This window comes from Rattus norvegicus, chromosome 17 (genome assembly GCF_036323735.1).
Source record: "Rattus norvegicus strain BN/NHsdMcwi chromosome 17, GRCr8, whole genome shotgun sequence".
NCBI lineage: Eukaryota > Metazoa > Chordata > Mammalia > Rodentia > Muridae > Rattus > Rattus norvegicus.
In genome coordinates this window covers 7,740,743-7,753,773 of record NC_086035.1, presented here as the reverse complement: position 1 = coordinate 7,753,773, position 13,031 = coordinate 7,740,743, and the positions used below count along the sequence as shown (strand labels likewise).

At 49.6% G+C, this 13,031-nt stretch overlaps 1 protein-coding gene and 1 long non-coding RNA gene across 7 annotated transcripts in view; one reads left to right on the top strand and one right to left on the bottom strand.

Annotated features, from left to right (window-relative positions):
- Trpc7 (transient receptor potential cation channel, subfamily C, member 7) overlaps positions 1–13,031 on the bottom strand; it is a 131,111-nt gene that overhangs the window by 85,291 nt on the left and 32,789 nt on the right. For both annotated transcript variants that reach the window (XM_017600463.3, NM_001191691.3), the window contains exon 3: positions 2,714–2,896. In XM_017600463.3, the coding sequence (XP_017455952.1) occupies positions 2,714–2,896 (183 nt within the window). The remainder of the gene's footprint in view (positions 1–2,713; positions 2,897–13,031) is intronic.
- The window catches only part of LOC102555284 (uncharacterized), a 65,750-nt gene that overhangs the window by 48,541 nt on the left and 4,178 nt on the right, over positions 1–13,031 (top strand). For 4 of the 5 annotated variants that reach the window (XR_001841761.3, XR_001841760.3, XR_005495721.2 and 1 more), the window contains one exon: positions 9,303–9,490. This is a non-coding gene — a long non-coding RNA (uncharacterized LOC102555284). Of the gene's footprint in view, positions 1–9,302; positions 12,577–13,031 lie in introns of those variants that run through there. The other variant, XR_005495719.2, reaches the window with a different exon arrangement.

Genomic DNA, 13,031 nt, shown 5'->3' with positions numbered 1-13,031 from the left:
TTTTGCAGAAGAAACATGAAGTCATGCCAGTGACTTGGCTGAGACCACAAGGCTACACAGTCTATGGTTCGGGCTGGAAGTCTGTGTCCTGATACCAGCTCAGGATTGTCATGTAATGGAGGTTGACAGGTGCTGAGATGAGAGGCAGCATTCCTGTGTGTGAGCAGGCCCAGGGCAGCACACACCACTCACATGCAGACATTCCGTAGACAGAGAGCAAGCTGGTGCTTCAGCCTGATACGTGGGCCACGTGAAGAGCTCCATGGTTCTGTGACGTGTGTCGTGTTTTCTGTGACGCACACTAAGGGCTCTCTGGTGTCTTGGAGCAAAGGTACCTGTCTGATTATGCTGAACTCAAGGTAACCAAATGAATTTGAACGTATTTTAATGGCCACACCTGATTAGATAGATGCCTGTGAAAATGCCAAGAATAACTAGTGTCATTCGATGTCTGCATTACTGGGCTGATCTGATAGCATGTGGGCAGGATCGTAGGCTTGATGGTCGTCTATCTTCGACCATCTATCCATGAGTCTATATTTCTATCATCTATCTACACACCTATCTTATCTATGTATGTATGTATCTATATATATATCTACGTATGTATCATGTATGTATCTATGTATGTATCATGTATGTATATATCTATACACCTCTTATCTATGTATGTATATGTATCTATCATCTATCTATACATCTATATTATCTATGTTTGTATCTATCATCTATCAACTATCTATCATCTACTACATCTATCTATCTCTCATCTATGTATGTATGTATGTATGTATCTATCCATCCATCCATCCATCCATCCATCCATCCATCCGTCAATGTATCTCAGATACAAAAGGCAACGTATTTGTACATGGACCTTGGTAATTGTCATTTGCAAGTCAGATGTCCAGGGCAGGACTGTCTTTGTGAGGATATGCTAAGATTCCTGAGGTCAAATTGGAAATGCATTCTATGATTCATAAGCCTTCCTAATATTAGACATTTTCATTAGTAATTCACGATAGAACAGATGTCAAGAGAAGCTCCAGGGCTGCCTGCCTTTGCATGGTGGCATGCACGGTCAGAGTATTTGCACATTGGACGTCTGTGACATGAGCAAGGTTAGCACCCACACAGTCATCTCTCACCATCTTCCCACCTGTGGAGGCAGCAGACGCTTGACATTCAGGATAGGTATTTCCTGAGACCTTTATGACTCCCTTAATTGGAAAATTCCACCAGGGCAAATCATTTCCCTCATGAACCCCTTTCATTCTGACCTCGGCCATCATGACCACGGAGGGCTTGGGTTTCCTATCTCACTCTTTATTGGATCATTTGTACCTGTAGCTGGCGACAGAGAGATGTCACGGTGAGGAAATGGCTGGATACCCTCTTACTGAATGACTCTATCCCCAATGGCTGTTTTGCTAGAGGATTTGAATTTACATTTGAAAGGAAAAATGGGCAATGTCTACTAGGTAGGCACTACTGATTGCTTGTACTGGTCAGGTTCTGTGGATATAAACCGCAGAGCCCCAGTATCTCCTATTCCTGGCTGGTTCAGACCACGTTGTCATGCCCTGTGAGGGGCAGCAGGCTACCCTGGCTGGTGAACACAGGGGTGCTTGGGAGCTTGGAGGTACCTCAAGCTTCTGACCCCCAATATCACATGGGCTCAACAGCAGGGCTTGCATGAACCCAAGACTGTGGGATGCCTCAGCCATTCTAGAATGAGACCCCTGCTCTGGTTAAAACAAAGCAAAGCAAAACCTCTGATCAGATTTGGGCCTGGGTTAAACTGCGTTTTCACAAGCTCAAAAACACAGATTTGAACTTGAAGCTTGACTTCACCCGGCACCTGGGAACTCAGTCTCAGGGAAACCCATTTTCCTCAGGTTTAGGACGATTACTGAAGTAAAAGCACAGAAAGCCTTGCAGACCATGACTGCCCTCCCCAGATGAGCCTCTCAGGCACACACCACTTGTTGCTGACGGGTTTACAGTCCTTTCCTGCCCTGCTTGGATAATCAAGGGAAGAGGAACGTTCAGAGCCTAGACTGGGGCATGTGAGTACCATTTGGTTAAAAGTGATTGCTTTGAGACAGGGTCTCGCAGTGTAGGTGTGGCTGGAGATGTGAGAGAAGCTGGGACAGCAATGACCACACACAGAAGGACCTTAGTGTGTAATGACGAGAGGGTGAGCCTGCCCTTGGGCATCTACTTGAGCTTTCTCCTAAGAACTTAATGAGACTTTGGAAAGAACCATCTCTAAGCTAAGCCTCTGAGGCCCACAGGTCTTGCCTGGTCCCCTCTCCAAGCTGTTTCTATATATCTAGTTCCTTGGTGTGGGGAGAAAGCTCAGTTGATGCTACGGAGAGATCAATTACATGCTTTCCAGCAAGCCGTGGGCTGGCTGGCCAGCCCGGGGGAGCCCTGCTGGAGATGTGTCCTGACAGCCCTTTGGAGACTGTGACTTCTGCTCTCTGGGCTCAAGGCCTGCTTATGGGCAGATTGTGATTCCTCTGTTGGGAATTGGGAGCCCAGGTAGGAAGGGGAAGGAAATCTGAGCAGCTCTGCAAAATTGACAGCTCCCTCTCTAGGCAGAATCTGGGTGCCACAGTTCCTTTGCGGGAACATGAGTGCATGAGACAAAGCTGGGCCAGCAGCCCTACAGAGCCAGGCAAGAAGGCAGGAAAGGCGGAGAGCTTACCTTCTTGACTTCGTACTTAATGGCAAGTTTGATGCGGCTCAGACTTGGACGGTGGTGGTCGGACCAGACTTGCAAGTTCACGTCGCCATTTAAAATTGCTTCCACCTCTTCCGTGTCTCGGCACAGGTCCAGCACGCCCACCACAAAGTCCTTGCATTGCATAGATAACTTCCTGTAGTCGTTCTGACAGAATAAAAAGACATCAGGGCGCGTCACACTGAGCCCCATGGGCTGGCTTAGCACAGTGAACTGTGCAGGGCCTTGCAGCTAGAGGCATGCGCTGGCACCAGGGTGGAAGACTGTGGCTCTCCCCTGGGCCTGCTGCCCTCCCTAAGCTAGCATCTGCTGAGTTAGTGTCCGTGGTCTCCTAGGGCGTGTGCTGAACTCATGGACCCCTGCACCCTCCCCCACCTCCTGGGCCAGAATTCACAGGGATAGGGCCTGGGAATCGCCACCGTGTAAGTTTGCCCCGGTGATCTGTGAGTCTACCCTGCCCTCTCCAGACTTCTTTCAGAGTATCAGAATATCGTAGAAAACAGCACTCCCGTCAGCGCTGGGGACTGCTTTACAAGGCTTCGCCGGAAAGCCACAGCTGGTGAGCTTAACCTGGAAACATAACGCACACAGGTGTGCCTTTCACTGTTGGGAAACCTGCATAAATCTTAAAATGAACTGGAATTTACATCTAGCATTATGCTTTTTTTTTTTAAAAAAAAAAAAACATACACACATTTATTTAGCAAACTGTGACTCCTGCGCTCCCTGCCTGTTGAATAAACTGCTCTAGGTCTCGACCCTCTTGCTAATGTTTCTCCTTTCATTAATGAATTGCTCCTGGGCCCTGTCCCAGTTCCCCAGTATCTCAGTGAACTCCAACATGTTTCTCTTCCTAACAGATAGTTCAAAATCTCAGACAGTGCTGCAAAATGTTGTCATAAAAAAAAAAAAAAAAAGAGTATTCCATGTCGCCCGCACATCACCTTTTCCCCAAATATTTCCCCTTGAAGCTTCCTTTCGGCTCTCTTAGTTGAAATCACACACATGTCAAATGTCACTCTCAGTGTTAATCACTATCATCAACCCACAGGCTCACAACCCACAGTTGGCAGATAGGACAGCTTTGCCCTCCCGAAGCCTGGATTCCTCAGCACATAGGCAGGAGCCTGGCGGAGGAGCAGCTCAGACACTTCCCTGAGTTAATGGTTTCCAGCTCCTTCCTGGATGCCACCCCAGAATGTCACTTTGCATTACACACAGAGGTCAGCCAGCGCCTGTTTGCTGGGGAAAGGAAAGGGATCAAGCAAATATTTTCAGACAAGAACGGCCATGCTCTGTTTTAATTCAGAATTTAGGTAGAAGAAGAGAGTTTCAGAGTCTCTGTGGAGAGGTGGCTGTGGCAAGGCTTGGGGAGATTGGCGTGCTGGGTCCATGGGGAGTGCAGGAGGTCTGGACAGCTAAGACAGGGCTGACAGGAACACTGCATTCTGCCTTTCTTCTTCCTAGGACTCACCCACTCACCATCCACTCACTCTCAAGGAGCTACTGCCCACCAGATGGTGACAGTGCCAGTGAGATGTGTAGCTGTTTCTAAACACCGTGGGGCAGAGGAAGCTGGGGACCCACCCTCAGAGTTGCATTCAAGAGCAGCAAACGCCCAGAGGAGTGTGCACGGAGCTACCCTGTCCCAAATCATCCAGAAGTCATCTTGGATGCTGAGCTTTCCCAGTGCCAACGAGGCACCTTCTTAGTCCCCACAGAACCCTGGGAAGGAAGGGCTGTCACCATTTCCAGCCAGAAGCCTTGAGACTTAGCTTCAGGGGCGGGGGCACACCTGCTGTATGCAGCCTTCTCTCCCTCACGTCACAGAGGACCTTGTTTTTGTCAGAAAAGCAGCAGCAGCCCAGGCTCACAGCTCCCCGTGGACTGTCCCCTCCTGCCTCTGCACTCAGGAAGCCAGGGCCCTGTCCCCTCTGCTCCTCCCTAAGCCAGTCTGTCCACTCACACTAGACAGCTGCTCAAGGACACCTCCTTCCTGCCCTCCCCTGCACCATCAGCCTTTCTGCCTCCTGCTGGCCCCGCGTGCACTGGCCCCGCGTGCACACATGCTGTTATTCCTCTGTCTTAAAAACAAATGTCGGGGTTGGGGATTTAGCTCAGTGGTAGAGCGCTTGCCTAGGAAGCGCAAGGCCCTGGGTTCGGTCCCCAGCTCCGAAAAAAAGAACCAAATAAATAAATAAATAAATAAATAAATAAATAAATAAATAAATCTTTAAAAAAAAAACAAAAAAAAAACAAAAAAAAACAAAAAACAAATGTCTTAAGACTCCCATCACAGCCCCAATTTCCTGTGCTGTTTGACAGCAGAACTCTGACCACGGTTGTCTCCACTCATTGCCTCTGTTGCCCTCTGGTGTGGCGGATTGTCCCATTGAGCAGTGCTCTCAGGCGTGGGCTCCACTGTGGCCACAGTCACAGAGGACATTCCCATCTCCAAGTCAGCAGCCGAGCATAATCTCCTCAGTGCATCGGGGCGGCCACGTGCACGAAAAGCTCACTTCTGTTGCCGATCCAGCTGATGGTGGCACCACAGTTTGTCTGTTCACTCCCTTGCTGAGGCCGCTGGGTGTTTCTAGCCTCCGGCTGAGAAGACCAAGTGGCTATAACGGTCAGCGTGCAAGTCTTCGAGTGAACTCACTGTCCTACTTGTTAGAGTAAATCCTAAGTCCTGGGTGGCTGAGCTTGCTGTAAATGCATGTGGGTTTGGTAATTCACGTCTGGGACACGCATACCATTTCCTGTGGTCCTTTCTTGGATTCTCTGTCTTCCTTTCTGTAGCTTCACGTTAAACGCTAAGGGTTGGCATTCTGAATCCCCCGGCTTTGTTATACATTTAAATATTGCTTTGGGCTTTTTAAAATTTCTTTTTTGTTTTTACATAAACTTAACAGCAAACGTATTTCTATCTATAAGGAACAGCGCTGGAATTTTTTTTTTAAAGTGATATTGGTTTGAATCTCCTGATGCATTTCTGGTCCCAACACAGACAGCAAACTACATCCAGCAGCCTACGTTGATCCTGAACTTTTGGTGCTGGGCCGGCCGTTTAAAAGCACGGGCTTCAGTTAGTCATTGGTTTTCCTGGTTTTGGTGAAGAACACTCCAGCTTGTCAGTTTTGTCAAAATGACTGACAGATAAAAATCAGGAGAGCGAGAAGCTCATTACCCAGATGGGACAAAAGCAATGTGACTTTCTCAGGTCGGTGCTATGGAGACACCCACACAACTCGGGATAATTAGCACTCATTCCTCAATGGAGGTCCTAGAAATCAAATTTCAAAGGAGTGCGGACTTCAAATCCACCCCCACACTCTTCCCTTCAGGGACCTGGTTATGGGAGGAAGTATTTATCGAAATCTTCCACTGGAGCAAAGGGAGATGAGATAGCGGATGAACCCGCTGTACGCCGGAGGGAACGTTTGTTTCCACATGCCTGATGCTGTTGAGATGGTTGTAATAACAGTACCAACAGACGTCCCTTAAACACGATGTGTCACCCAACAGTCACACTCTCCCACGCAGCCTCATGATCCCTACATAAGGCGACTGAGATTTGGCTCCTGACGTTAGTAACCTGCGGTCAATGGAACAGCTCTGAGAGACCGTGAGGATTCAGTCACACGGTTCTGAGAAGAGAGGCACTGCGGCCGGCCGGCGGGACACATGGGTCTCTGGAATTGTAGTGTGGAGCAGAGAAGAGGGAAGGCTACACAGCGTGGAGGGAATCACCTCTTTTCCTTCCTTTTCTCCGTCTCTGCCCTCATCCCTCCTTGTGGTTTGATTGTTAAATGTCCCCATAGGCTCGGAAGTTTGAATAATTGGCCTCCGGCTGATGACACTGTGTGTGTGTGTGTGTGTGTGTGTGTGTGTCTTAGGAGATACAGCTCACTGGAGGAGTCAGTCAGCCGTGAGGCTTTACAGCCTAGCCTGAGCTCCTGTTCATGTTCTGCTTCCTGAATGTTGACTCAGCACATACAGCAGCTTCCTGCTGCCCCCAGCGTGCCTTGCCTGCCCGCTGCTTGGTCCTCCCAGCTGTGACTCACTATGATCCTCTGGAACTAGAAGCCACGATGCACCTTCTTTAAGTTGTTTCGTTAAGGTGTTCTGTCATAGCAACAGCAAAGTAATTCCCTTTTCCTTCCTTCCTTCCTTCCTTCCTTCCTTCCTTCCTTCCTTCCGTCCTTCTGTCCTTCCTTCCTTCCTTCTGTCCTTCCTTTCTTTTGCCCATTTGATGGATTAACATTCTACATGGTGATTGAAATGTAATTATGCTGATTGTTGGCTATGATAGCAGTGGGTCACTATACTGATTTCGTGGGTTTAACACCACACACGACAGAGTGTTAGACTGTAGTCTACAAGCAGAAAATAAATTTATATAGAGCTGTACACACAGAGAAATACATCTGTTGATAGATGACAGAAGACAGACAGATGATGCACAGATAAACAGAATTACATTTTGCTTATCTCTAGTAACAAGAAGAAATGCCATTCTGTAGGTGATGAAGCCAGGAGGGGTACCTTTGGTAGGTAGCTGTAGATATTTTCATTCATCCTTTTGCTTTGAGTTAAATATAAACAAAAGTGATTGGCTGAGAGCCGATAAGAGGCGATGCAGTTCAGATTTGAAGAGGTCAGTTAGAGTTTTGGGGGGAATATCAGAATGAATGGGCCAGGAGCGGCTTCAGAGTTCAGGTAGGAGGCGGCAGGGGTTAAGGCTAGCCTGGGGCTGCATGGGGGAGTTGGAGAACAGCTAAAAAACAAGGCTTTATCCAAGCAAACAACTAAAGTAACACAAAAGCAACCACAAAAGAGCTCATTTGAGGTTTATGGTAATAAATATAAGATGAGGTCCATTAATGGGATTCTGTTTTTTCTAATATGTCCCCCTGCCTTTTGGGTGCCTACAAAGAGTAATCAGAAACTTGTTTTTTTCCAAAGAGAACTCCAGAGTTGTTGAGGACTATATAAAGGAGTGGTTTTAATGGTGGTTCATGGAGCCAAGGCCGGTAGGAGGGGAAGGAGACTCAGGGAGAGGGAAAGTGGACAGACAACATCAGGGAGTTCGGTTCCGGAGGAAGACAGAGTTAGGGAGTTAGTAAGACGGAAACACTGGAGGGCACAGAGTATGGTGTGCGATGCTTTGATTGTTAGGGCTCTGCATTTCCTCATGGTGACAAATGGGTACCACAGACTGGCTCGTGGTGACCAGGAGAGAGTGAGGATTAGAACACCGGAAGAAGAGAGTCAGCCGAACCCAGTCAGAATGCCACCAGGGTGATGTGTTCATACTGCCAAAACAGAGTCAACAGCGGTAGCCGAAACCACAGGGGAGTGACTGCATAGCCCCACAGTGCGCTGCCCTGTCCCACGGTCAGCAGAGACAACAGCAAGGGGTAGGACGGTCCACTGATGTCAGTCAGGCACGGATGTTCTTGGGATGGGAGGCAGAGAAAGGTCTGGGTGTGACAAGGAACAGCAAGGGGATACCAGTTTCAACCCCAAGTTCAGTGCTGTCCACACTGTCAGGGGCAAGAGCTGTCAAGGCAACTGTGTCCCTAGTGGGACATCTCTTCGAAAAATGATGCCGGCACCTCGTCTCTTAGGGACAGCAGGAAGCAGGGAAGGTGGCAGCTTTACCGACGGATGTGTTCCAGCCAATGAATGGGAAGGTACAGGAGATGGAGAAAAGGCGTGTGTGGGTGGGAGAGAGTGCTTGGGGGCAGTCTGAAGCTCCAGTGTAGTTCAGAGTGACTAGGGAGACCCCGTGCCCCCTGGCGATGACAGAGAAGCCTCATTAATCATGGTGTGAGGATTTGGTGAGCCGAGGCAGGAGAAACAGGCAGCGTCACACACGCAGGATCTTATGGCTACCCCGGGACTCCACCCTGGTGCATTTCCTCCTACATGCTTGCTCGATGGGTGAAGTATGTAACATGTAACACATGGCTGAGTTCTTATTAATTATAACTGGAATCAGCTGCTGGACGTGGACTGCTGGGTGAGAACCTGAGCCTTGCTCTCTCTATGATAATGAGAATTGGTTTCTTTGAGCGGACAGAAGTAGAGATTCTGGGTAAATCCCTTAATACAGCGAGGGTCGAGAACTGCCAACGTTGTAGCAATCTGGAACTCGCCCAGCACATTGTAGTGATCTGGAGCTCCAGGTTTACAGGGAACCTCAACAAGGATTCTTATCTATCCTGGTTTAGCTCTTTCAGGGCCTCTCTGAATACAGCTGACAAGTACCTGTGTTGGACCAACTCCCTTAGCTTCACTCAGTGAAGCCCTTGGATGCATGGTACAAACAGAGGTCAGAAACTTGGAGTGTGGGGATGGGGCAGAGTTCTGATGGCTCACAGAACGGCTTCTGTACCAGGTGGTGCTGACCCAGGCCCTGCGGATGCTTTAGTTTCCCACCTGGATTTTGGTTACTTGGTTGATGGCTACTGACAGGGCCTCTTAGCATAGCAGCCCATCTGTGAAATTCCGTAAGTAACAGATTACTGTGCTTGTGTTTTCTTAACAGGTCCTCTGTTGGATGAAGAGGCTTGCCTAGGGACAGAGCTGCATTTAGAGAGAACAGTTCCGGCACTCTTTGGGAAAGCTGGGTATCACACCCACTAATGCAGCAAGCATATTTAAACAGCCGTGATGTGGCAGGCACCGGAGAGACATACCTAAATAAAACATAGCCCTTGCATGCAAGTTACCAAACTAAGACCACAAGGTTGCTGGAAGGGCCCTGGGACAGAGTCAGGCATTCCACAGACACACTGCCATCAGGGCTTTCAAAGGGGGAGACAGAGTAGGAACTGAGACCTGTGGACGAGTAGAAGCTAAGAGGGCTGAGGCAGGTGTGAGGCATAGCAGGGGTGAACTTTGGGGAGGGGGGTTGCAAAGGCCCTGTTGGGAAGGGGCCATCCCTGTGTAGGCTGGGCTAGATGTTGGTGACTCTGACCAGGCCTGATCGTGTGCACAGACTGTGTGTATTACTCAGCACACCAAGTCTGCTCATGTGTCTGCACAGGAGCCCACACACTTCACAAGTCTTTACCCAGAGCTAGGATGTTACTTGGCTTTATGCTGCAGAGTTCTCAGCAGGGCCTTGCCTGAGCCTCCTGCCCTTCTGCCCGTGCTGCAGTGATTCCAAACCTGGATGTGTCTTGCCCAGTCCTTGCAGCCCACGCCTCTCCACCCATCCTTGACCTCTTCTCTGTCTTGGCAGTTCTTTATTTTACACACATGCACATGCGCGTGCGCACACACGCACACACTCCACTGTGCACACACAGTCCTCTCTAGTCACCCTATGTCTCCACCCTATGTCAGAATGATTGCTCCAAGCTGTGACTAAGGATTGTAAGTTGAAATAGAAAGATGGATGGTCTTCACGAAGGGTCCTCTTTTCTGCCAGCCTCCCACCACACAGCGTTGGCCCAAGCATGCTTGGCTGGAATTGCCATGGTTTGAAGGTGTTGCCCAAAGCTCCCATCTTGGAAATGTAGCTGCCAGTGCTGCAATGTTAGAGCCTAATGAGAAGTAACTTAGTCAGAGGGCTCTGCCCCTGTGATTGTACTAAGGTCAGTATCAGGGGAGTGAATACATTGTGACATGAGCTAAAAACTGTACTTAGAATGGTCTGGTACTCCTACCTCCCACCATGGGACAAAGCAGGAAGAGACTGCGTATGCGCACACCTGACCATTGGTCTTTCCAGCCTTTGGTTAACTTCTCTTTGTAATTCATCGAACCTGCAACATTCTATGATAAAATAGAGTAAGAGAGGCACAATTTAAAAAGGTACAATTATTCCAAGTGTCGTTACCATTGGTTATCCTTTATCGAACTCTTGCTGTGTGCCAAGACTTGGGCTGCCTTACATACTTAGCTCATCAAATTCTCATGGGAAACTTAGGGTGTAGATACTGTTAACGTTTCTGTTCCCTGGATGGGGGTCTGAAGTCCAGAAACTTGCTGACAGCCAAAATTCAAGCCCAGGTCTCCACATCTCAGAACACGTAGGTACTCATAGCAACACTAACTGTGTTAGCACATGGCCTGAACCCCCATCACCTCTCTGACAGGCAGGAAGAAGCAACAGTGTTCAGGGTCCTTCAGGGCCTGGTGTTTGAGGCAGCAGTCCTGAGACTCCAGGCAGGGTCTTGTATTAACACACCCAGGGGAGGCAGGATGAACTGATGGGCGATTTTATGTCCTACTTGGTTTAGGGGGATGCACACTGACTCATGTGCGGGGCAGAAGCTGACACACATTTCCTAAAAGAATGGGTCCTAAGTCTCCCAGGAAACTGCCGCAGTACATGCTCCAAAGCCCGCACTCCGTCCTGAGAGCTGGGTGATAGATATTCCACCCACTCTGTCCCCCATGCTGTTTTGATCTCATAGCTCGCCCTTTCCCTGTAGCAAGTCCCCTGCCCACTCATATCCTTGTCTGCATGGTGAGAGATATGGCACTGGGTTGATTGGCAGAAGGTTCCCAGAGGCCCCTTGTGGGGGCTTGGAAGGCCTTGCAGCTCGTTCCTCAGACACACAAAGAAACAGCCTGGCAGGTTGTAGCAACCACGCCTGTGTCAGCTCAGTCCCCGAGGGATCGCACAGTCAGCTGGGTGGCTTCAGCAAACCCATTTCTGGGATCTCTCTGTCCTGTCATGGCTGAAACTTATGAGATAGGTAGCTCCAGATGCCACCAAACAGAAGTGGCTCCTCCTGGGTCCTGCCGAGCTTCCTCCCATTGGCAAAGCCAAGCCACATCCACCCATGGTGGATTCTCTCAGTCATTCATCTAGCCATGGAAGATGAACCAAGCATCTTCGGTTCAGGCTGGGATCCGGGAGATGTGGAGAGTGGGCAGGCGTGCCTTGCCTCTGTGAGGTTGGCTGGTGGTTCAAAGGTCACGGGAGCTCTCCTGCTTGTGAAAGTGGAACGCAATTGTTCTACAGTGTTACTAGTTTCTGTGAAAACATTTCCTTTTAAACAAACACTATTGGTACGATTTGGAAACAGGGTAAGAGTTTACTAACCCCAAGGCAGCTGAGTGACTTTGAGGAACCTCCTCGTGGAAGGAGGTTTTACCCAGTGTGTGCTCACTGAGCTGCCTTGCACTGGAGCTACGAGGTGGGATAATGGGGTTCTTCTCCCTGCCCAGAGAGACACTGTCTCACTGGCAGACTGGTTTATATGTGACGAGTGTTAAGTGTTCACTGAGCAAAGGGCCACCAAGCACTCACAGCATGCCAGCAGCAGCCATAACAAGGCAAGTGGTCACTTCTCTTGTGGACCTTGCATTTCACTGGGGGGAAGGGAAGCTGCCTGGAGAGGCCACTGCTTCATGGAGTTGGTGAAGCAGGAGCTCCCTGAGGAGGTGACTTTGAATGAAGAGTGGAGGGAGGTGAGGGAGACAGCTATGCAAATTTGTGGTATGTTCCAGACAGGGTCGAAGACTGCAGAGCAGAAAGAGAGTGTCAGTCAGGGGTTGGTGAGGAAGAGCTGGAGGGCAGGGACGGGGCAAAGAGAACAGGAGAGGGAATGGGGAGAGCTGAGGCCAGGGGAGCAGCGGCGAACAGATGGTGGACGTCCAAACATCGCTTCTGAGAACTGTCCTCCTTTTCCTCCAGGGGGATGGGAAGTCATTGGAAGACTTGAGAGCAGAGCGGACACCATCTGATTCATGCTCTGAAAAGATCAGTCTGGCTGCTGGGATGGAGGGAACTGCAAGGGGCAAGAGCAGAAGCAGAACGGCCAGTCGGGATGTGGTTTCCATATCCTCAACGGGAGATGAAGGTGGCCAGGACCAGGCAAACGCCGTCAAGGGGTTAAAGGATGTTGGGTTGTGGAAGTCTTTGCAGGGTGGAGCTGAGTTTGGGTTGGGCATGAAGTCTAGGGAACGGAAAAGTCAAGGTGAAACTGGGGTTTGGAGTGTCAGCACCAGGCTGGGCTGGGCATCACTTAGCAACCCCACTTCCTTCCAGTCTCATGAGAAGGAACCCTTCCCCCTTTCCCGCTATGGTCAGCGGTGACCGCATGGGATAGGAATGGCAGCCTTGGAGTTCCAACCAAGCATGGGGACATCAGGCATTCTCTCTTGTCCCCCTGGGTGTCTGATTGCTACCAAGAGAAGAATGTGCTCTAGGCCTAGAGGCAGGCTAGAAAGGTAGGGAAATCTAGTTGACACAAGGAGAGAGAAGGAAGCTGCTCCCCCCATCCCCCCTGGATTCAGCTGCGGTCTTGGCCTCAGC